The following is a 26,309-nucleotide window of genomic DNA, read 5'->3' as shown; positions in this document are numbered from 1 at the left end:
TCGACCTTTAAAAGACATCAGATTATTCAATAACTAAAGTGAACAATAAAGCACATTATATTAATTAATCATTTAAACTTTCATTTAACACAAACTATTGAAAGTAACACACACACACACACACACAGTGACCACAGGCATCATGTGTTAGTCTGCGGTGTGGTGATATCCTGTCTACTAAGACAATAATCTTTTATCTGTACAGTGACATTAGAAACAAAAAGACTCTAACATGAGAGATTAGTCATGAATATGCAAATAAACACTGCATTGAGCTTGCGGGTTATGGGCGGAGTCTGCAGCCTGACGTCACGACTTCCTGCTCGCTCAGGTATCTCGGTATCGGACACACCTGAAGCTACCGCAGTTTACTCGGAATTCAACGACACATTTCCACCGAAACTCTGCTTTAATCGACGCTTGTACATCCTGCCAATGAGGAATTGCGCCGTTTCGTAGCGCACGAAAGGTTAAAGTGCTGTTTAGGAGGTAAGAGACGTTATTATTTAAAAGTTTTACCGTTTATTTTAGTAACGAACACACACAAATATGTGCTGCGTTTATCTCCGGTGGGCCGTGTGAAATGTGTTTATGTGTGATGAAACCAGTTTGTTCGGGGCTTAAAACGTACTTTACTGTGTTTTTAAAGAAATGTGAACATGTTAGCTGTTTAAGTATTGTTATTAGTTTCGGTAAAGTTCTTTAAAGTTTATCTTTCGATTTCACAACGAAGGCTTTTGTGGAGTGATTGTGTAATTTTGACCATTTCTGTGGTTTAAGTTTTCTTTTTTGAGTGGATATTATGTGTTGTGATTTAATATAGAGACGTTTTTAATCTTCTCAGGTTGGTTTTGAGTCCTAATAGTGGAATTTAAGTAATATTTATGATATTTATCAGTCATCTTAATGTAATAATAGTGGCCCAGTTTTCAGAAATGATCATATTTGTGTGTTTATGCTTAGATTGAATTCAGTTATCATCTAGATTAGGATGACTTTTTAGGTATTATTGATAGATTCTGTCATATTCAGTAATTTTATGATGTCATATTCAGTATATATATATATATATATATATATATATATATATATATATATATATATATATATATATATATATATATATATATATATATATATATATGATTCCCTCACATTTTTGTTTTGGCTTTGTATAATTAATAGTAAAAAGTAAATGATTTGTTCATTCGCAGAATCGCAGACCAAGTCATTACTTTTTAAGAATTGTTTTCAGTTTTGATTCTGTATGGGTGCTATTTGGTAATTCTACCAGATATTTAAGATATAACGTTAAGTATTATCTTTAAGTTGTAATGTTTTATTTTATCTTTTTTGAGGGGGTGTCATGTGTTGGGATTTAATATAGAGACGTTTTTAATCTTCTCAGGTTGGCTTTGAGTCATAATAATGTCATGTTAAGTCATAATAGTGGCCTAGTTTTCATAAATGAAAATATTTGAACACACATATTTGTGTGTTTATGCTAGGATATAATTCAGTTATCATCGAGATTAGTATGACTTTTTAAGTATTATTGATGGATTCTGTCATATTCAGTAATTATATGATGTCAAATTTAGTGTCTATATATATATATATATATATATATATATATATATATATATATATATATATATATATATATATATATATATATATGCGTTTGTGTGTGTGTGTGTGTGTGTGTGTGTGTGTGTTTGATTCTCTCACATTCTTGTTTTGGTTTTGTCTAATTTTTGTTTATTTTCAGACCAAGTCTTACTTTTTAAGAATTATTTTCAGTTTCTGTATGGGTGTTATTTAGTAATTCTACCAGATATTTAAAGATATAAGTATTGTCTGTAAGTTGTGATGTTTAAGTTTTCTTTTTCGAGTGGATGTTGTGTGTTTGGATTTATTATATATATGTTTCAAACTTCTAAGATTGGTTTTAAGACTTATTAATGGAATATAAGGTGATATTAGGGATTTTGTCTGTCTTCTTGTAATAATAGTGGCCCAGTTTTCACAATTGATCATATTTGTTGGTTTATGCTAAGATATAATTGAGTTATCATCCAGATTAGTTTGACTTTTAAGTATTATTGGTGGATTCTGTCATATTCAGTAATTATATAGTGTCAAATTCAGTATATATATATGATTCCCTTAAATTCTTGTTTTGGTTTTGTGTAATTAATAGTAAAAAGTAAATGATTTGTTCACTGGCAGACCAAGTCGTTATATTTTGAGATTATTTTCAGTTTTTGTATGGGTGTTATCTGGGAATTCTACCAGATATTTAAAATATAAGTATTATCTGTAAGTTGTAATGTTTAAAAGTTTGTCTTTTTTAGGTTGTTTTTAAATCTTTTGTAGATGTACAATTATGGAGAATGGCTCCTTTTGTATTCTTAATTCATTTAATCATTCTGCACAGGCATGATATATATAAATAAACATGTTATTTAAAAGTTTCAGTGTTAAAAGTCATCTCTTATATTCAGACTTTTTTTTTAATCATTTATGTATTATAATATGTAATATAATTCTTATTATTTAGACATTTTATTGAAAGTCTTTTTCTCAGATTTTCTTTAGATTTTTTAAATAATTTAAGTGGTTTCAATTTATTTTCTTATTTAATTTCTATATTTCTATAGTTTAATTTATTTATAAATATAAAATATTTATAAGCGATTTCTGCACAATTTTGGTTAAATTGGAGGATAATTTATAGTTTCTTTATGGATTTCATGTGTTTACTAAATAAAATGTACTAAGAATATGTGTATATTGTAAAGGTTTTAATATTTAAATATTTTTCATATTTTGAATAATTCAGAAGCAATTTCATTGGAGTTTTTGTTAATTTGTAGAAAGTATTTTTAGAAGAATTTTTAAAAGAATTTTATGGTTTAAAAAATAAATATATTGCAATATGACTATTTATATAGTCTTAATATTTTATTATTTTCTTTTTCAGATTTTTTAATAATTTTTTTTGAAGATTCTCATTGATGCTTTATGGATTTCATGATTAAAAATAAATAGCAATTTAAATAATATTTGTTGGTTTTAATATTTAAATATTTTCTTGTTCATACTTTTAATAATTTCTAAGCATTTTCAGTTGATTTTTTTTTTGTTAATTTGTATACAAATCCCCTTGATTCTTTATGAATTTTCTGATTTAAAAAATACATAAATTGCAATCTAAATAATATGCATAGATTTTAATTTTTTAATATGTTCTGTTTCAGATTTGGCCTCATTTTATAAGTGATTTGAGTGGTGTTTATATTGGCTTGGAGGATGACTCTGGCTCTACTCAGGTTATTCGGCACGGCAGTGTTTCTGCTCCTTTTTCTCCATCAATCTCCGTCTGCGGCTCAAGAAGAAGATAAACTCTGCAAGGATAAATTCAGTGTTGGCAAAGAGGATTTTGTGTTGAATACAGATGAATCGGTGAAGGAAGGAGCCACGTTTTTAGGCTCTCCTCAAGTCTCTAAACCTGAAGACTGTGTTCTGGCCTGCTGTAATGATCCTAACTGCAATCTGGCACTGATGGAGCACAGAGAAGATCCTAAAAGCATCAACACCTGCTTCATTATAAACTGTCTGTACAAGCAGAAGAAGGTCTGCCATTTTGTGAGGAAAAAGGGCTTTACTAACTACCTGCGCAAATCTGTTTTCAGCGATTACCTCGAGCAGAAAGCCACAGGTGAGCAAAACTATAAGCAAATTACAAGGTATTAAAGGGTCACGAAACACCAAAACACATATTTTGAGCTGTTGACAGTCGTATATGTGTCCCACACTGCTAAAAACACTATTAGGACACCTTGCACCGTGCGGTATCAAACATTGAATGAAAAATACACGCTTACAGCAGTTCCTCGAATCAAATATTTCGTTTGTTGCGAGGGGCATGAATGAATTCTCTGAATGAAAGACAGTTAAAGTCCACCATTTAATAATTTGGCAAATAATTCGACTACAGATGTCCATGTAAACACAGTCGCGTGCCCAAATAGACACTCCCACACCGTGCCTCTTTTCTTCTTCCGACACTCCCCCCTAAACAGAGCTGGACACGCCCACTTTTCTGGCTTTTTCCAAAGTAGAGGTGTGAAAACACCCTGCTGAAACGAGGGGGTTTCATGGCCCTTTAAAAAACTGGGGATGCACAATACACTGTCAAATATCTGTGAATGGACAGTGTCTGTATTTTGTGATTCACAAGTGTTTATTTACAGTTGTGAGTTGCATTATGGGATGTTGATCTCTGCTCTGTCAACTCTTGATGTTGAAACTTCAAGATCAGTTTAACAAAGTGGCTTTTATTGACATTTTAGTAGTTTAAAACAATAAATTTATGTATAAGAAAAAAATATATAGAGGTATAAGTCTGTAAAATAACAGAAAATAGACTGGGAGATTATTACAAGGTTTTTGTAACACCAACCCAGACAATATAGCACTGCAAGCTTTTTTTAAGGTTAATGCTGCATTAACACCAGACGCGAAAGAAGCGGCAAGCGCAAGTGATTTACATGTTAAGTCAATGCAAAGAAGCGAATAGACATCCTGCGGCGTGATGCGTGTAAATGGCGTGAATGGCAAGGCGCAAATGCCATGGAATGCCAATCGCTGGAGTTCAAAAATCTAAACTTCAGCTGACATTCGCTATGCGTTAACCAATCAGGAGCTTGCTTTTGTGGGGGCGTGATTATGACGTTGCGTCTGTTGTTGGTGTCCCGAGGGAAAATCCTCCAGCCTACACCGACAACAGTTCATCAAACTGGGCTTGGCTCAGTCAGAAGCACCGCTTAAAGCCTCCATCATCCAGGTTAAGTTTCTGGAGGAGTCTATGAGCTCACAGAGATGGCTGCACCTCTGAAAGGATCTAGTGGACTCAGGCACGGCTCCAAACGAATCAACACTGTTTTTCAGCCTTCATAAAGCAAATAAAATCCATGTTAGCCATTTAGCAACGAAGCTACAGTCACTGGGCAGACAGAAGCCCTGCCCATGATGCGAATCCACATCTGTTCTGAAGCTGATAAACTCAGTGTTCACGTGTCTATTTACGCGTGATTAGTGAGATTTCTCGACGCGTTCCGCGTCTGGTGTGAAAACGGCATAAGAGTTGTTGGAAGAAAGATCAAGATCCCATAATTCAATTCAAAAGCATAAATTAAGAAAAATAAAAACATGAATAACAAAACACTGAAAAAAAAACTGCTAATATACAGATATTTTACAGTTTATATTGGTAGCTATGCAGATATCAGCCGATAAATGCTATTTTCGTCACACTTTACAATAAGGTTTCATTAGTTAATGTATTAACTAACATGAACTTATTATGAACAATACTTGTACAACATTTATTAATCAAAGTTCAATGTTTACTAATGCATCATTAAAATCCACATTCAAACTTGTTATCATTAGTTAATGCACCGTGAGTTAAATTGAACCGGCAAAATTAATGACTGTGTTTTCATTGACAAACATGACTATAAAAAATTGTTTGCTTATGTTAGTAAATGCATGAACTAATACAACCTTATTGTAAAGTGTTGCTGATATCTTTAATTTTATCATTATTGGTCTGACAACAAAATGATCTGATAGCCGATAAATGTATTATTTCTGCAGGTTAAGCCACTGCACATGCTTGCTGCCTCTCACTTTTTAAATTATTTGATTGATATTTTGGTTAATATTAAGTTACTTGGTTGCTTTATTTCTGCATTTTCTTTAAGGTTTTTATTTTATATTTAAGATTTTATTTTTATAAAAGCAAAAAATGGATTATTAAAGTTTAGAAATCGGTTCAAACTTTTCTGAAGTTAAGGTTTTTCGATTAAATCAGTTCTTCAGTGTATGCCTTCATGCAGAAAAATGCGTATTTATTAGCTAATATATCGGCTATTAGCCTTTAAATCTAAAGAGTTATTAGTTATTAGCATAGGTCAAAGTTCTATATTGCGTCCATATTTAAATAATGTATATTTATCAGCTAATATATCAGCTATCGGCCTCAAAATCTATAGAGATATCGGTTATCGACATGGGTCAAATGTTCTATATCAGCGCATCCATATTTAAATAAAATTTATATTTATCAGCTAATATATCGGCTATCTGCCTCCAAATCTATAGAGATATCGGTTATCGGAATGGGTCAAAAGTTCCATATCAGCGCATCCATATTTAAATAAAATTATTATTTATCCGCTAGTATCCGCAAATCTAAAAAGTTATCGGTTGTCAGTATCAGTCAAAAATCGGTGTATCCTTATTTAAAATAAAAAAAAAAAACATTGTTTGTATTTGTATTGTTATGTGTAGTTTATTTTGAAATGTGTTTTTAAAGATTTCATTGAGCAAAATGAAATTTCACAAATCATCTGAAGGCTAAAAATAGCTCGGAACGTGCCAATTTAGGACAAAATATAAAAAATAAAGAAAAATGTATATTCATTAGCTAATATTGATCATCTGCCACCAAACCTAAACAGTTATAGGTTGTTGGTATCGGTCAAAATTTGGTGCATCGTTATTTAAATAAACACATTGTTTGAATTTGTATTGTTATATTTAGTTGGTAACTGTGTTTTGAAATGTGTTTTTAAAGATTTCATTGAGCAAAAGCTTCCAGGTAAGAAAAGCAATCCTAAATGTGTGTAGAAACATGGGGCCGTATTCACAAATCATCTTAAGGCTAAAAGTAGCTCTGAACTCGCTGATTAAGGACAAAGTGTAAATAATGACTTTGTCAGTTATAACTGTAGGATTTCTCAAAAAGTATCTCTCAAATTGTTTTAGTGCTGAAATAGCTCCTAAATCAGTAAAATCTTAAATAGTACAGAGACTCCTCAATCATTGAGAGTAAAGCAGGTCGCACACCAGAAGCGCCGCTCGGCCCGCCATGCATTTTAAAATTCTAAACATAGGTTTCTATCAGGATACACACACCGGCGCCGGCGACGGCTCAGGACGCAGTTCATTTTTCAGCCGCGCCACAGAGCGCCATCTGATTAGTTTCATGTTAAATATCATTCGAATGTGCGCGTCTGGTGTGCGATACTTTAAATTGTCATGTACGCGCCGTGTCGCGGCGCCGAGCGGCGCTTCTGGTGTGCGACCTGCTTAAGGCACAAAATATCCTTTGGAAAGAAGACATTTAAAAAAAAATTTGACATGTTTATTGGTTCAAATCAAAACATTAAAACTTTTAATAAGTTGTCAGCTTAATCACAAAGGTATTCCAGAAATGTGTTTCCAAATATGTTGTTACATCTAAAAAAGCTAAATAATGCCTCAAATATATTTATGCCAACATGTGCTCTAATAATACAAATTTGGCCATTTTTATATATTTAATTATTTATATGCATTAAAGCATGTATTTGCTTAATTATTTTGAGCAAATGTATATTATTTGAAGATTTTGTTGTATGTAATTTCTAAAATATTAAAAGCAAGAAGCACAATTTTTTTGAAAAAAGTTCTTCACTTTCCATGCATTTTTAACTATGTATGTTCAAAAATTCTTTAGAAACCTGTACTTTGTCTTTCTGAATAGGTTTAAGAGACTTTTACTGTGTAAAAGAAGACTTTTTTTCCTATACTGATTCAGGAGAGCTCTTAGCGTTAAGATTTAAGCTTTGTGAATATGGGCCCTGTTGTAGATTTCTGTAGATTTTGTTTATCATATGAATAATTGAGTGATCTGAAAGAAATATCCACCTTATTATTATAAGTTGTAATTGTAATGAATGGTGTGATTCATCCCCAGTTTGTTTTTTATAATGAAATTAAAAGTAATATCTGTAATCATCAACATTGGTACACATTTTACCATGTACTGCAGTTGTTATTCCAATAATGAATAATAGTAATGAATTGGAAGTCTTCCACATTAACAAAACAGATTGCTTATTGAATCAGTGTTGAAAAATAAGGTGGATATCCATCATGTTTAAATGTGGTGTTTTTGATTAAGTACATTTTAAAGCTAGAAGTAGTACCTTAAAAACTCTTGTGCATGTCTGAACCTGCGCTGATCTTCAGAAGTTTGTAATTTTTTCATGTTTTAACTGGTTGTGACAACCAGGGGTGTTGAAATCTCCATGTTTTCAAGTTATTTCCCTGACAGCTGATGGTATAAACTAATAATAAACAGCATTTGGTTTACATTACAGACATTAAGTTTGATAGAAACTTAGTTTGATAAATCATTTATATTTGGGCTGCGAGACTAAGGGTTTTCTCAGATAAAAAGATGCAGAGGTGTGCAATATTGACAGAAAATGAAATCTTGGTGTGTTTTTTTTTTGACAATGTGTGTTTATTTTGGTTGACTTAGTGCTGCTGTTGTGGATAAATATAGAGTCCTAGTAGATCCTTGACTTTGTAAGTGACTGAAATCATAAATGTCAAAGTTTCGTTCAAAACAGATTTGTTTAATGTGACTTATGAAATCTTTTGCTCAGATTGAATCATTGGCTTTGTTTAAATTATTTTTATTGGCAAAACAAATAAAAACAGACATTGTTTCATATATTTTATGCAATACAATATGAGCTTCTTGTTGTATAAAATTAATATTACATCAGTTGATTAATAACATTCTTTCTTGTGTTATTACTGAATAATATATCTTATAAATTTAGAAACACAAAACTAAACTCAGATCTTCTGCTGTCATAACTTTTTATTCTAAAAAGCTTCATTACATAGTCAGTGTTTTGACTATCAAGATACATTTTAGAGTTAGTTTACTGTTGACAGCATTGCAGGTACATTTCACAACATTTGCCATACATTTTTTCTTGCCTGGAATAATATAAAAATCCATAGTTATGTTACGAACATGCAGTTCTGTTACTCGTTGTTTAACCTGTTGTTAAACATTTTTAACCCAGTAACTTAGTTGACATTTTCCAGCATTTTGTGCTTTATTTTTCAGATGTAAACCTCACAGCAGACTCCACATGGCATGTCTAAAACACAGTTTTATGTATTTTCATCATCATATAGTTTTTAAATACATTAAGTATTCCAATAACAAAGTTGACATAATCTACTATTTGTGTATCGTAATTATTTCATACAAATTAATGAGAGAAAAATGACACACCTCAATGCCTTCTACAGTTTCCACTTGGATCAAATCTGAGTTGACCAGAACGTAGAGACGGATGCAAAATGTATATTTTTTTATTACTGAAATTTCAAATAATATAGAAAATAGACTCTTCATGCAAATGCTCATTTAACTTAGTAGATTAAAGACATAAAAATGAGATTTTCTCAAATTATTTTATGATAATTGAAGCTGAAAGTGTGATTGCCCAAAGTGGAGGTCACAGGACAATAAAGGGATGGTTGCTTAGTGATTTCCAAAAATCTAATAAATTTAATTAAACCATTATTATTACCATATTTTATCCATAACCTGCTGAAGATAAAAATAATAGTTTATAGTTACAGCCTTTAGAATTTTTTCCCCTTTATTGGATTACGATTCTTGGGATGATTACATTATATTAAAGACACAGTAATAGCATCAGATGCAGGAGATTGAGTTTATGGCACCAGGTTAAAATGTCTGGCACATTTACAGCACTCACATACAGTTAAAACCAGAAGTTTACATACACTAAAAAACAACACAAAACCAATATTTTTAAATGTCTGATGGTAAATCATACTAAACGTTTTTACATTTAAACTATTTAGGTCTGTTAGGATTACCTAAGTCATTTACATTTGCTAAATGCCAGAATAATGAGAGATTATTTTTTTTGAGAATGTTTTATTAATTTCTAGACAGTCAAGAGTTTACACACATTTCCTTGGTATTTTTTTAGCTTTGCTTTTAAACTGTATAACTTTGTTCAAATGTTTTGGGTCTCCTTCTACAAGCTTCTTACAATAGTTTTGCAGTAATTTTGGCCCATTCCTCCTGACGAAATGGTGTAACTGAGTCAGATTTGTAGGCTGTCTTACTCGCACAAGCATTTTCAACTCTGCCAACAAGTTTTCTATAGGATTGAGATTAGTGCTTTTTGTGATGGCCACTCCAAAACATTCACTCTGTTGTCCTTAAAGATCATTTGAACTAATTGGCAGTATATTGAGGGTCATGGTCTGTTTGGAAGACCCATTTGTGCCAAGTTTTAATGTCCTGGCTGATGTCTTGAGATGTTGCTTTAGTATTTCTACACAATGTTCTGTCTTCATGATGCCATCTATGCTGTAAAGTGGACCAGTCCCTCCTGCAGCAAAACAGCCCCACAACAAGATGCTGCTGCCCCCATACTTCACAGTTGGGATGGTGTTCCTAAACTTGTAAGCTTTCCCCTTTGTCCTCCAAATGTAACACTGCTCATTATGGCCAAACAGTTCAATCTTAGTTCCATCAGACCACAGGACAAGTCTTTAAAAATTAGTCTTTTTCCCAGTGTAGTTTAGCAAATCGTAATCTGGCTTTCTGTTGATTCTGGCTTGTTGATTTTCCCATGTTGTCACACAAGGAAGCAGTGTGTTTGAGGTTTTCCTTAAATACTATTCTACAGTTGTGCCTCCAATGATCTCAAATGTTTTCAATTAGCAAATTAGAAACTTTCAAAACCTTGACGTCATCATCTGAGCTTTATCAGAGGCAGAATAATCTTATTGTGTGTAAACTTGACTTTCAAGAAAAGCTATAACAATTTCTCTAACAATATCTCTCTCATTATTCTGCTATTAAGCAGAACAGAAACTAATGTGATCATCCTAACTTACCTAAAAGAGAAACAGTCTAGTCACATTAACATCTGACTTTTTTTAAATGGTTATGTGCCTTTTTATACAGTCTCTGTAAACTTCTGCTCTACACATAAAAATAAATAAATAAATAAATAAATTAAACCTAGACCTGGGCCTATTGGTGTGTGTGTGTGTGTGCGTGCTGTTGCATACATGGTTTCTATATTTATAACCACCTATACTTGGGGATACTTGGGGTTACAAGTCACTGGCATTGGTATTTTTTGCAGGTTGCAGGCTGAAAAGTTTGAGAACCCCTGCCTCATTACACAAATGCTTCATGATTGAATACTGAATAATCATGACCAATAAATATTGCACACCTCTATGCATAAATTTGATAATATATGCTGCGCCTCTGGTATATCAACCATATAGAAACCCCTTTTGCAGTCTGTTTAGTATCAGTGTTTCTTTCCTCTGCACGTCTGGATATGTGAGATTCCTTAATAGTCTCTTAACTCTAATCTGATCTTCAGCACACAAGATCTAGCTTGTATTAAACTCTTGTTTAATTTCATTCTTGGCGTCTTGTGCAATTCCCAGTGTCTTTGTTTGCTGATTGCGTCATATTTCGTGACTTTAATGTTTCATTTCCATACAGATGTAGAGGATAGACCTCCACGTGCAAGGGCCGGACAGGACCGAGTTGTTCAACCTAATGAAGATGTGACGCTCAATGGCATCGAGAGCTCGGATGATAAAAAGATTGTGAAATACGAATGGGAGCAAGTGGTCGGAGACCCGTCTGCTGTAATGACGGTGGGTGACCAGTATAAGATATCCAAAAATTATTATTATCATTGCAAGGAGATGTGATCAACAGTTCTCTCGTTTATTGTTCAAATTGACATTCCTTTCATTATGTTGGTGGCTGTTTTTGCCGATTGACTTCCATCATAGTCACATTTTTGGGTTGCAAAGTTATGATCACATATTATCATGCTTTCTTGATTGTTGCTAGTTTTCCCTTTTGGGAGGAAGAACAATGTCTAATTTTTAATGTCGTTCATCAAATAGCAGCATTAACATAGGTCTGTGCTAAAGAGTTTCTGGCTTTTATATGGAGTAAAGCAGCAGATTATAGTGTGTGGGTGGAAATACACTTACTGTTTTTTGGGAGCTGAGGGGCTAATGACTCCATATAAAGGCTAGAAAAGAAGCTTATTTGCACTGTAACTGATGATCAACAGTAAAAAAACTAATTGTACCATTTTCCAAAAATAGGCAAGCCAGCAACAATAAAGAATGCATGATTATATGCTGTCATGGCTTTGCAGTCAACAATCGTGATTATAATGGAAGTCAATGGGGCAAAAACAGCCCGCAACATAACCAAAGGGAAGTCAATTTTCCCAGGGTGTATTGTTGAGCTTTTGAAAACTTTCAAAGCATTTCCCAAAATACGTGTCAAAATAATATTTGTCAGCAAAAGTAATTCCATTTGCTGAAACACAAAGAAAGCTGAGGCCAAATTAAGACCAGCCCAGACTTGATGAAAACATCCTCAACGGCACACAAGGCTTAAATACATTGTATGTGCCATGTGTTTGTGTGTTGTATGCATGCATAGGCATCATTGTGTATATGGCATTATTGGAGACTTGGAGTATATGGAATTGTGATTGTGTAAATTGCTTTCACTTAACTAATATTTTGATAGCATTAGTTTGAATGTGTTATAGTTCATCATAACCTTGAACTTTAGAAAATAGTTGGTAGTAAAGTTAAAATGCATCATATTGATTTCTGCACCTGCACTGTAAAAATTGCAGGTTTATACACGTCATTCATGCTGTCCCAACACAAATTAAGTTAAATTTAAGTCTATTATAGTGTCGTCGCGATACTGGAATTTGATACTAATTGATACTGAAATTTTAAAAGCGGCAATTTTCCGCTCACATTTAAGCGCTGTTGAGCTCGCTCTTAAACAGTGCTGATTTGCCGTTGTGTTCACATGCTCAACAGAAATGACTGTGATTGGCCATGAACGTCATCAGTGCACCAAACTCACCGCTGTTTATGGAGTGTAATCACAGATACAGAGACACTGGAGCATTTTAAAGCCGTGAAGATCAGCTGGTCTGTTTATAAGCTGACATACGAGCGATCCACTGATGAATCGACTGATCTTCACGGCTTTAAAACACTCCAGTGTTCTGTTGAGTGAACACTATGGCAAATCAGCGGTTTTTAAGAATGCTCTTAAATATTGGCGGGAAATACAGGATTTTAAATTTTCATTACCGAACTCCAGTATCGTATCAAAACTATCAGATTGAATTGAAACATTTGAGTTGTCCCAACAAATTCTCAAGAATTGTGGTTTAGCTCATTTAAAATAAGTAGTTTGGACAAGCAGCAAAATTTTTTTTTTGAAATGTGAAATTGTGACATTGGTCGTTTAGTTTAAATGTAATAACTAAACGTGTGATGATTCATACAAACCATATTGTTATAAATATTACTCATTATTAGGCCCACGCATCACATTAATGAGTCTATTATTTTCCTATGTAAATGTGTGTTTAAATATATCTATTTATTCAGTTTTTATATTAATTTCAGTCATTTTATTAACTAATATGCACATTTTCATATGATGTATTTACAATACAGTTTGGAAAGTCATATTTTCTGTCTTTTAGTAGATATACAGTATTATATGAACGATTTGCTTTGTTTACTAAACAAGTGGATCTGAATAGATTTGCACTGTAAACATTAAATACAAGTTAAAAGTTATTACTTTTTTATTTAATATTGTATGTTTTTAGGTACTATACTACCAAAATTATACTGCATGAATGCACATATTTGACAAAATTCTGTGCGGAAATGGCAAAGAATTCAGATTTTTCACTGATTCTGTCTCCGGTAAATAAGGCTGCATTAAGTGTAAAATGTATTAAAAGAGCCTAGTTAATTGTAGTGTAAGAGTTGTTTCTAATGTGGAATCTTCTGTTGTTTTTGTGGTCAGAAAGGGCATTTTGCGGACTCTGTGACAGTCTCCAATCTTTCTCCGGGGATGTATAAGTTCAGACTGACAGTTTCAGATGAAGCTGGACAGACGGGATCCGCAGAGGTGTCCATTTTGGTTCTGACTCGAGAACAGTCGCTCCGTAAGTGCATTAAAACTCAACAGTAATGTGTTTTATTTATTATTTTTAATTCAAAATCAAGTTGCAGGTGGAAGATTGTGTCCTATTTAAAAAAAATCTGTTCAAAATATAAATAATATAATATTTTTCCACTGGTTTCCAGGAGACTGTCTAATACCAATATTAGTGTCATGAAAGTCAAAATATTATCAGGCATATTAAGAGTAATCATGATTTAATGACATTTTAAAGTCTGCAATTATTGATCGCCATTTAGGACCAAAATATTTAAATTAATTTTGTTTATAGTTTCCCACTAAAAATAAATAATATATAAAGTATAAATGTAAATGAAACAAATTGTAAATAAATAAATGTTCATATAAATTATCATAAATTTTTTTTTATTTTTTTATGCATGAGTGTGAGTTACATATACATACATGCATATAAATACATACACAAATACATAAAGTTAGCCTATGGTTCAATACATACCTCAGCTTTTTAACATGGTGTTCTTTTCGGTTCTGATGGCTTGACACAAGTGTTTTTTTTTGTTTGTTTTTCTATTATTAGACAATATGAACAGTAAGAGGTTATGGAGAATGTGAAGTTAAGAAAAATAAATTGACCATTTCAAATAAACACCCACACTGCCTCTGTTATTTTTATGTCTCTTGGAACGAGTTGGGTATGTTTGCTGGAAGCATTCAGCAAGGCATTGTTGTTTTTTGGTGGGCTATAGGTGTAAAACAATGCATGCACATAGTCATTTTTTGTTCACTGTTTTTTCTTCCTCGGCATTATAGTCAACGGCAAAACCGAAATGTTCCCACACTGTGGATTTGAAAGAAGCCGACACTTCCTCGTACTGTTGCTTCACTTCACCGCCACTCGCCATATTAAAGTGTGGAATGACGGTTTAGCATCACCTAACTTTAACACATAGGGCCCTATCATACACCCGGCGCAGTGTGGCGCAAGGCGTGACGCAGTAGTCTTTTGGTAGTTTAAGCTTGGCGCAAGAGTCGTTTTGAGGCGTTGCGCTACGCTGTTTAAATAGCAAATGCATTAGCGCTCATTTGTGCGCCCATAGGCGTTCTGGTCTATAAAGGAAGGCGTTCTGAGGCGCACTGCTGGCGCGTTGCTATTTTGAGAAACTATAATAGATTTTTCATTAGACCAAAACTAACCCGGTCTAAACTCCAGCGCAGAGTTGCGCCTCACTTACACACTGCTTAATACACACAAGAGAGCAATAGCCAAATACCTTTACATATGAAAAAAGTTTATTATTAAGGATATAATAAGAATAGATATAGAATATAAATATAAAGGATTAAAATATTACAAAACATATTATTTTCTGGCCTACATAAATATGAAAAATCACTGCCTTCATGCCTTCATCTCGGGAGGCTTTTCCAGTTCATTCATAACAATTTGCTTTTGTATAATGTTAATTATTATTAGCAGTATTATTTATTATATCCATATTTATATTTGTTTTATTAAAAACAGGCTTAGATTTGCCCACCTGTCAGGTTTTAGACCATATGGGGCACAGCATGTGTTTTAGGATATAACTCAGGTTTTTGAGCACACTTCATTATTATTGTTCATTTATTCATTTGCTGGAAATTAGAACTGAATTTAGAAATAGTTTTGGAAACGAATATTTGCGCTTAACAATCAAAATTATTTATTTATAGACTAATTGATGTCTGTGTGTAAAGGTTTCCCTATCCAAGAGCGAAAGTGAAAGTGATCCATTATCTCTCATTCTCACGCAGTAGATGCTCTGTTTAACAATTTTCTGTTAAAAAAACTGTTAACTGTTTGCTTGTGAAATGCTCGTTTTTTCTACTTAGACATACTTTGCGTCCTGTACTTTGCGACGCAGCTGGCTCTTAAAGGGAATAGGAGATGAGACTCTAATTGGTTTATTCTTAAAACACACCTATAACTTATTAAGAAAATAAACTCAACCCTTTTAGACCATGCGCCGAAGCGCAAGGCAGATTTCCCGTCCTTAAATTAGCAAAAACGCGTCCTGACACGCCCTGAAAGCATTTGCGCCCTGCGTTTTGCGCTTTGTACATGGACCATCAAAATAAAGCCCAGAGTGACTGAATATTTGCTCATGGGGAGGAGTTTCCTCATCTCAGCTCGTAGACTTACAGGCACACACAAACAGTAAATTTGGAGAGAAATAAAATGCACATAAATTATTTAAACATTAAACCAAACAACCACACAATTGAGCGCGTATTAAACTTTAAATGTTGTACCGAACGGTTCAATATTACATTGAGAATTTCGGCTAGAATAAAAGCAGTTTTTACTTTTTAAAAGCCGTTTTAAGGTGAATATTATTAGCCCCTTTAAGCTATATATTTTTTCGAGAGTCGGAACAAACCACTGTTATACAATAACTTGCCTAATTACCCTAACCTGCCTAGTTAACCTAATTAACCTAGTTAAGCCTTTAAATGTCACTTTAAGCTGTAAAGAAGTGTCTTGAAGAATATCTAGTCAAATATTATTTACTGTCATCATGACAAAGATAAAATAAATTAGTTATTAATAAATGAGTTATTAACTATTATGATTAGAAATGTGTTGAAAAAATCTTCACTTCGTTTAACAGGGGGGCTTATAATTAAGGGGGGCTAATAATTCTGACTTCAACTGAATAAATATTCATGTAAATATAGTTTTGTTTTTATGTACGAGTATGTATTACATATACATACATAGACATAAATATATACACTCGCACATTTAAAGATGAATATTATTGTTTTTTTTTTTCATTTTCTGCATTTACATTACCTTGAAAATTACTCGCTGGATCAACTTAAATTACTTAAAAGTATACAACAGGGCTCGAAATTGCGACCATTTTGGTCGCATATGCGCCCGAAAATTAATCTATGCGACCTCATAATATATTTGGGCGCATTAGGGCGACTGCTAATAATGGTTGTAGTGCGACCTGTTTTGATTTTTTGTAAAAACGTGCTGAATCGCTCTTCCCTGTCGCTATATTGGTTCATATTAGCTGTCATTCACTCAAGGTATTCCGCTGTCAGATGACAGGGAAGGAGCTTTTATGACCACGGGAAATGCAAACGGCAGAAGAGTAAAAACTTAAAGCACACAGGTTTGCAAACCCCACCTAAAATTGAGGTGCAGATGAGAGCGATCATGACACGTCACGTGGTGAATAATGATCCGCCAGCTGAGATCAATCGAGTACGCGCTTCATGGAGAAGGCGCCCGAATCTCCATGCGTTGCATTCACTGCGTGTTCAGCGCAAATGTCCGCTAAAAGTCAAATCTAATACTGTACATATAATCGCCAAAGAAGCTCGTCTTTACTAAGTTTACACTGAAACTGCGTCTCATAACAAACAGCGGTATTCCGACGGTGGTCATCGCAAGAATCTTGCGCTGCCTGCTCATAAATTGGGTCGGCTGACTCGCCAGCTTTTCCACTAACACAGAAAAATAAAGATCATCTCAGACTGAACCTTTAAATTGACACAAACTGAAACCAAAACTTTTAAAGAGTGATAGAAGTGAGACTTTACTTACTTTCTTTTGTCTATTCTTGTTTGAGGTGTATATTATTTTTTTATTTATTTACTGATGACTGCTTTTCAGCTTTCATCATTGAATTGAATGATTTATTATAATCTTTTGTTTGTTTTGTAGCAGAAATATTATTTTTTAAATTGACATGCATATAAAAACAGCAGTACAAAATAAATATTTCTTACTGCAATGCTTCATTTTTGTTTGATGCAAACTATGCAATTATTTTTCATAGAGTAACAGACTTTTTATAGCAGATAACCTACATTCATGCACATTCAAGGCAGTATCATAATGAGAAATGTAATTCATTTTTACTATTATTGTCATTTTCATCATCATTAATATTCTATAATTATTAGACATTAATTTTGGAATTATTGCACTCAAATATCAATGTCTTCACAGCATTAGTTCGATAGTTGTTTCTGGTTTTTGTCAGTCCTATTGATGTTGTTTTAAAATACAATAAATCCCTTAAAAAGCAATTTGCAGCGGTGCTCCGTCATTTTTGGTGGGTGCTCCTAAATTTTTTCTGGTGCTCCTAAATTTATTTTGGTGCTCCTAAATATTTGAAGTTGGGAGCACCGGTGCTACCAAGTAAAAAAGTTAATTTCGAGCCCTGTACAAGTAATATAAACGTATATTATTTTTAAAAGAACTTTTATTTTGGATGCATGTACTATATATATAACACACAGGGCTTTACATTAACTTTTTTGATCGCCAGCCACTGTGGCTAGTAGTTTTCCAACGTTACTAGCCACTCTGGATTTTCACTAGCCACAATATTGTTGTTGGGAAAATATTTTTTATGATAAATTTATGATAAATTTTATCATTATTATTCATACCTTAAAGTTTGCTTCGATTGTTCAGCGTTCAAACTTTAGCATTACACACACTTAACATTTTATCAAGTTTAAGAGTCTCTTTAACACTTCAGATCAGATGTTTTGTTTAAATTATTTGTAATTATAAAAACTATTTGCCTTCGTAATGTTGGTAAGTTAAATTTAAAAAATAGTGGTCCTAAAATATAAGTATCCTAATATTACTAGATGGATTGTTAAGAGATATTCAATAATTATCGATGCTGAATGATATGAAACGTGATATTGTGATCATTTTTTTATTTTTGCAATATTGCCCAGTCCTATATATACATACACACACAGACATAATCAGTTTACTAGTTAGCCAGTAAATGTATTATTTTTGTCACTTTCTATACATTATTTCTTATCTTTCATTGTAGATAAGTTGATTAGCAGTATTTATAGACTTATTTCATTGTTTTAAACAGATTTTCTTGCGTGTTTAGTAGTTTTGTAAGCCACTGCAGGATGCTTTGTGGTGGAGCAGAAACAGGAAGTGACTCAGTGGCCATTTTCTGCAGTTACAGAATCTGGTGCGGCAGGTTTTGCGGTGCGACTTTCATTTCTAGCTCTAGATCTTCACATGACACCATGACGCAAAAATGTCTTCATGTCACAAAAACTCTGATTATTGACTAGTTACTTCTAGTTTGTGAATAGAAGAGGTGTTTGCTTGGTTTTAATTAGTGATGCTGCTTTTGCATTATTTATAGGGGTTGTTGCTTTGTTTTTGTGTTTTAGTGTCATTGTACTCCTTTACATCATCTTGAATTTATTATTTATAGTCTTTCCATTTATATATTGTTATATGTGGCTACTGGCAGTATTTGTGAACAGTGCTATTTAAGATATCACTATAGTAGTTTTATTTTGTAAGAATTTGAATGAATAATTATTGCTATTATTATTTGGCTTTTAGTTTTGATAAATAAATAGTTTTAGTAATTTTAAGAATTTTTTTATTAATTATTTTTCAAGTTTAAATAAAATAATGTCTGTAGTTTTAATGTTTTTATTAGCACATCAAGTTAAATTAAATTTAAATAGGTCGATAAATCATATTTAACTTTTCGTTTAATGCTTATTCTATTTAATGTATTTTTAGTTTTTGTTTGAGTGTATATATATATATGTATATGTATATATATATATATATATATATATATATATATATATATGTATGTATGTATGTACGTATGTATGTATGTACGTATGTATGTATGTACGTATGCATGTATGTACGTATGTATGTATGTATGTATGTATGTACGCATGTATGTGTGTATATATATGTATGTATGTATGTATGTATGTATGTATGCATGTATGCATGTATGCATGTATGTGTGTGTATATATATATATATATGTATGTATGTATGTATGTACGTATGCATGTATGTACGTATGTATGTATGTATGTATGTATGTACGCATGTATGTGTGTATGTATGTATGTATGTATGTATGTATGTATGTATGCATGTATGTATGCATGCATGCATGCATGCATGCATGCATGTATATGTATGTATATGTGTGTGTGTTATGTTATGTTAAATAATTTGAATTAATAATAATAATAATTATTTAGCTTTTAGTTATTTTATTTTATGTATTCATAAAATTACTAAAACAGTTCAAATTAAATAAAATTGAAAAATGTGTCTGTAGTATTAATTTTTGATTAGTTCAAGTTATATGAAATTTACGTAGAATATAGAAACTTTTCATGTTTATTTTCTTATGTATTTTTTTTCTTGTCATTTTATATTTTTTCTTTTTTTAAATAATTTAATTAATTATTATTACTACTATTATTATTTGGCTTTAGTTTTGATAAATAAAAAGAAGGTTTTAGCAATTTTATGTATTTTTATGATTAAATTAAGTTCAAATTAAATTAAGAAATTTGTAGTTTTAATGTTTTTATTATTGCGTCAAGTTAAATTTAAATTGAAAAATGAAATATGTAACTTTATTTAATATTTTTTTATTTGTGTGTGTGTGTGTGTGTGTGTGTGTGTGTGTGTGTGTGTGTGTGTGTGTGTGTGTGTGTGTGTGTGTGTGTGTGTGTGTGTGTGTGTGTGTGTGTGTGTGTGTGTGTGTGTGTGTGTGTGTGTGTGTGTGTGTGTGTGTGTGTGTGTGTGTATAGATAGATAGATAGATAGATAGATAGATAGATAGATAGATAGATAGATAGATAGATAGATAGATATTTAAATCATTTGAATTATTTATTATTATAATTATTTGGCTTTTAGTTTTGATAAATATATAAATAGGAAGTTTAAGTAATTTTATGTATTTTTTTAAATTAATTTTTCAAGTTCAAATTAAATAAATAAAAAGATGTCTGGAGTTTTAATGTTTTTATTAGTGTATCAAGTTAAATTAAATTTAAATAAAAAACTAAAATATATATATTTTATATGTAACATATTTTAGTGTTCTAAATGTAACCTACTGTGTAAATTTAATTGTATGTAATTTTAATTTTATGTAATATTATTTTGATTATTATTGTTATTTATTTATTTTTTGCAATTTTAGTTTTTATTTTTTACAACCTGACAGTGGTTTTATTTATTTATTTATTTTTTGTATTTTTTTGTTATTTTTACAACCTTACAAACAAAATGTTAATCACCAGGTAAATCTTGTTTCATAGAAGTGAACCGGTATTCAATTGTCATAGTTTTCATTCTGAGAGTTATGCAATGTAAGTGTTAGTTTCAGGTTTCTGTTTTAATAAACACACATATTTCACATAGTTCATGTGTTCACTCGGCACTGTAAAATACATTCACTAATACCACACATGACTGAACATGTACTTTATTTTACTAATCTGACTGTTTTGCTTTATGCCCTCTTGTGGCTATAAAAGGAGTTGCAGCAATCACAGTCATCCAAAAAAGGAGGTTAAATTAAATAATGGCAATTAGACAGCTTTAAATAATTGTTACAGACCTATTATAAATAACTTAATGTTTGTATCTATATTAATAGGTATATTTCTGTTTTCACTTAGGTAGTATGTTTATTGTGTTGTCTCTCTTTATATATACTGTGTGTGTGTGTATATATATATATATATATATATATATATATATATATATATATATATATATATATATATATATAGGCGACCTCATATGTTTAGTGTCTACACCACAGAAATTCAATTTACAAAAACAAATCATCTATAAAAAGAGTTTTGAATGTGTCTGCTTTGATATATATTTTTTCTTTTTTGATAATAGTCAAAATAAAGGTACAATAATATTCCATCTTCATTCAGCATAATAAAATAAAACACTTATTTGAGTCTGTAATGTTTTCAGTAAATATGTGAGCATACTAATATGGAGGATGAAACCTGCAAAAACTATAAATAAATAAATTAATAATAATAATAATAAATAAATAAATACGCAAACAAATAAACAACTAAGTTAATAAATCCATAAATTCCTGCTTAAATAAAACAATAAATAAATATGCAAATAAATAATACTATTCATTACTAATATTCAATACTAATATTATTCATTTATTTATTGTTTTGTTTGTCCACTTTTTTATTGATTTATTTACTCATTTATTTATCTATTTGTGTATTTATTTACAGTTTTTGCAAGTTTCATCCTTCATGTACTAAATGTGAATGTGTTTGTAATTAAGAAAATCAGTCATCAAATAGACAACCTAGTGGTTAAAAAGTGTATTTCACATGACATTATTTGAGAATTTAGCTGTTAAAGCTGTGATTTTTTTTATTTTTTTTATTTTATTTATTTATTTATTTAATATTTTGCATCGGATTATACTTGTTCTAAATATGATGTCGAATATTTTGGACGAATAACATATGGTTACAGTAATTGACATTTTAAGTGGCTGCATACTGTAATGCAAGATAAATTTGTATGATATTGATGAGGCCTTAAGAAATGAATCTCACTGTATTTCTGTTCATGTTCTGTAAACTGCCAGCATGCAGAGCATTTGTTTACAAAAGAGAATGAATGCATAAATAAATAAATGCATGATAGAATAAATAAATAAATGAAAGAATGGAATAAATGAATGAATGATAGAAAGAATGAAAGAATGGAATGAATGAATACATGATAGAACGAGTGAATACATTATATAATGAATAAATTAAAATATAACACGAATGAATGAATGGATGCATGATGAAAGAAATGAATGCAAGATAGAATTAATGATTGAAGGAATGAAATGAATGATGAAACAAAGGAATGAACGCATGATTAAATGAATGCGTGATTAAGTGAATGCATGATATAATGCATGAATGAATGAATGCATGATAGAGTGAATGAACGAATGCATGAAAGAATGAATGAATGCATGATCGAATGAACAAATGCATGATATAATGAATGAATGAATGCATGATTGAATGAATGAATGCATGATAGAATGAACAAATGCATGATAGAATGAATGAATGAATGCATGATGGAATGAATGAATGAAAGAGTGGAGTGAATGCATGATAGAATGAATGAATGAAAGAATGGAATGAATGAATGAATACATGATAGAATGAATGAATGAAAGAATGGAATGAATGAATGAATACATGATAGAATGAATGAATGAAAGAATGGAATGAATGAATACATAATTGAGTAAAAGAATAATATTAATGATTTAATGCATGATAAAAGAAATGAATGCCTGATAGAATTTATGATTGAGGGAATGGAATGAATAATGAAACGAAGGAATGAACGCATGATTAAATGAATGCGTGATGGAATGAATGGAGTGAATGCATTTTACAATGCATAAATAATTGAATAGAATGATAGAGTGAATGAATGCATGATAGAATGAATGAATGCATGATAGAATGAACAAATGCATGATAGAATGAATGGATGATAGAATGAATGAACGAATGGAATGAATGAATGAATGCATGATAGAATTAATAAATGAAAGAATAACATTAATGAATTAATGCATTAAAACAATTTAAAGAAAGGAATGCATGATAGAATGAACGATTGAAGGAATGGAATGAATGATAAAATAAAGGAATGAATGCATGATAGAATGAATGGAGTGAATGCATGATACAAAGAATGAATGAATAAATGCATGATTGAATGAATGAATGCATGATAGAATGAACGAATGAATACATGATAGAATGAATGAATGCATGAATGAGTGAATGCTTGATCGAATGATTGGAATGTATGAATCAATACATGATAGAATGAACGAATGCATGATGGAATGAATGAGTGAACGAATGAATGAATTAAATTATTAATTAAATAAATGAATGCATGATAGAATGAATAAAGAAACTAATGAAAGCCTGTTTTTCCTCTGGTCAGATCACTGTCTGGTGCCGAAGAAGGAGGGTCCATGCCGAGGCTCTTTCCCACGCTGGCATTATAACGCCGCCACAGAGAAATGCGAAGAGTTCAAGTTTGGAGGCTGCGTGCCAAACCGTAATAACTATCTGGCGCTCAACGAATGCCAGAGCGCCTGCAACAAAGTCTCAGGTATTGATTTAATAGAGGGATGCCACTTCATTTGAACAGACGAATCCTAATTTTGACTGTGCAGAAAATGTAAATAAATAAAAATGTACACACAGTTGAAGTCAGAATTATTAGCCCTCCTGAATTATTAACCCCCTTGTACATGTTTTCCCCAATTTCTGTTTAACAAAAAGATTTTTTCAGCACATTTCTAATCTTAACAGTTTTAATAACTCATCTCTAATGACTGATTTCTTTAATCTTTGCCATGATGACACCACATAATATTTGGCTAGATATTCTTCAAGATACTAGTATCCAGGTCTTCATTTGTTGCTAATGCAATGCCACAATCATTTTGGTCACACTTTGCACTAAGGTTGTATTAGTTAATCCATTTACTAACATGAAAAAGCAATGGACAATTCATTCGTGACAATACTTGTTCATGTTAGTTAACAGAAATACAGTCGTTCATGTTAACTCGCAATCAACCTAAATAATAACAAGGAGTTTAATATTGCATTAGTAAACATTGAATTATGATTAATAAATGCAATACAAGTTTGGTTCATAATTAGTTCATATTAGTAAATACATTAACTAATGAGATATTGATATTGTAAAGTGTGATCAACACTGCAAATAGGATTTTTATTTGTTCATTTTTATGTTAAAATTGTTTATTGTAAAAAAATAAACACTAAATCAGTACAAATAGTTATATATTATTGTTTGTTGTTGTTGTTGTTTTGTTTTGTTTTTACGAAAGAGAAGAAATAAAAAAATTAAATATATATCAGAATTATTCGCCTCCCTTTGATTTTTTTTTCTTTTTAAAATATTTCCCAAATGATGTTTAACAGAGCAAGGACATTTTCACAGTATGTCTGATATTATTTTTTCTTCTGGAGAAAGTCTTATTTGTTTTATTTCAGCTAGAATAAAAGCAGTTTTTAGTTTTTTAAAAGCCATTTTAGGGACATTATTATTAGCCCCTTTAAGCAATATTTTTTCCATAGTCTACAGAACAAACCATCGTTATACAATAACTTGCCTAATTATCCTAACCTGCCTAGTTAACCTAATTAACCTAGTGAAGCCTTTAAATGTCACTTTAAGCTGTATAGAAGTGTCTTGAACAATATCTAGTCAAATATTATTTACTGTCATCATGACAAAGATAAAATAAATCAGTTATTAGAAAAGATTTAATAAAACTATTATGTTTAGAAATGTGTTGAAAAAAATCTGCTCTACGTTGGACAGAAATTGGGGAAAAAAATAAACGGGGCTAATAATTCTGACTTCAACTGTATGTATGTATGTATAATAAAAAAAGAGGAAAAAATAATAATAATAAAAGAGGAAAAAAATGGAAACAAGAGTAACAAGTACAGAAAATTACAACCCACTATCACAATCAAATGTTCAGACACATTGTCAATGTTAAAAGAAAATATTTACAGTTAAACAGTATAAAATAGTATTAGATAAAACTTTTATTAAATTAAATTACTACGAAATAAATTAAAGGTGCAGTAGGTGATCTTTCACAATGCTAACAGCTTAGCATAAATCTCTGAATAACAGTCCCTCCCCTGCCATCTAGAGCCACGCCTCCTAACAGCAGCACAGCAAAAGAACCCTCTCTCATGTGTTAAAAGCGACTAGTGCTTGTCAGGTGGCGTGAAAGCCAAACTGACATGCTATTTCAGAGTCAATATTTAGAGTTGCATGGTAAACAATATAGGGAGAGACTAGGCGGAATAGTCCTATTTACTTGTGTTTTGTTGTTAAACTAATTAAAATCTACATTATAGATGCTGTAAAAGGTCCCTTATGAAACTGAAAATAGTCTTATCAATCTTTCATCTAAAGGTTTTAATGGCTGAACAACAAGATACTACCCATTTGTAACAACAACATCTAACATTACATCAGCTTTGCATGAAGTTAAAATAGTTTTAAAACAGAACATTACCTGTCTGAGAGAAATCCTTTAGCCATTGTGTCATCCTTTCTCCATCGTGCAAAGGTAACTCTAATATTGATTCAGGTTTAAAAAGTTTTAATAAAGCAAGTTTTCACCATTTGCACGCCAGCGGCCTCTCTCGTGAACTAGTGGCACCAACAGCGGTCGGCAGAGATGCGTACAAAAGTCTGCGCAGTTGTTCAAATCTGCATTTGCTGACAGACAGTCTGAGCTACTTATCAGAATTATGAGAGATGTGGGTCCGACTCCATTTAATTGAATTAACATTTTTTAGCTTTATGGCTCATCCAAAATATAAAAATACATATAAATACATTTAGATCTTTTACTTTAATCATTACTATTAGACTGTGAAAAGA

At 31.5% G+C, this 26,309-nt stretch overlaps 1 protein-coding gene and 1 long non-coding RNA gene across 4 annotated transcripts in view; one reads left to right on the top strand and one right to left on the bottom strand.

Annotated features, from left to right (window-relative positions):
* The first annotated feature begins 333 nt into the window (after positions 1-333).
* spint1a (serine peptidase inhibitor, Kunitz type 1 a) overlaps positions 334-26,309 on the top strand; it is a 38,346-nt gene continuing 12,370 nt past the window's right edge. The window contains exons 1-6 of one of the 3 annotated variants that reach the window (XM_087288854.1): positions 334-489; positions 3,264-3,724; positions 6,650-6,673; positions 11,438-11,595; positions 13,817-13,958; positions 23,805-23,975. In XM_087288854.1, the coding sequence (XP_087144980.1) occupies positions 3,316-3,724; positions 6,650-6,673; positions 11,438-11,595; positions 13,817-13,958; positions 23,805-23,975 (904 nt within the window). In that variant the 5' untranslated portion in view covers positions 334-489; positions 3,264-3,315. 3 annotated transcript variants of the gene reach the window in all.
* LOC147839873 (uncharacterized) lies at positions 4,172-6,783 on the bottom strand. The gene is made up of 4 exons (XR_015512988.1): positions 6,526-6,783; positions 5,321-6,168; positions 5,013-5,056; positions 4,172-4,891 (listed from the first exon to the last, which is right to left on the bottom strand). It is a non-coding gene; the product is annotated as an uncharacterized LOC147839873 (long non-coding RNA).

This window comes from Danio rerio, chromosome 17 (genome assembly GCF_052040795.2).
Source record: "Danio rerio strain M-AB ecotype USA chromosome 17, GRCz13ab, whole genome shotgun sequence".
NCBI classification, from domain to species: domain Eukaryota; kingdom Metazoa; phylum Chordata; class Actinopteri; order Cypriniformes; family Danionidae; genus Danio; species Danio rerio.
This window is presented reverse-complemented; position numbering and strand designations above follow the sequence as displayed.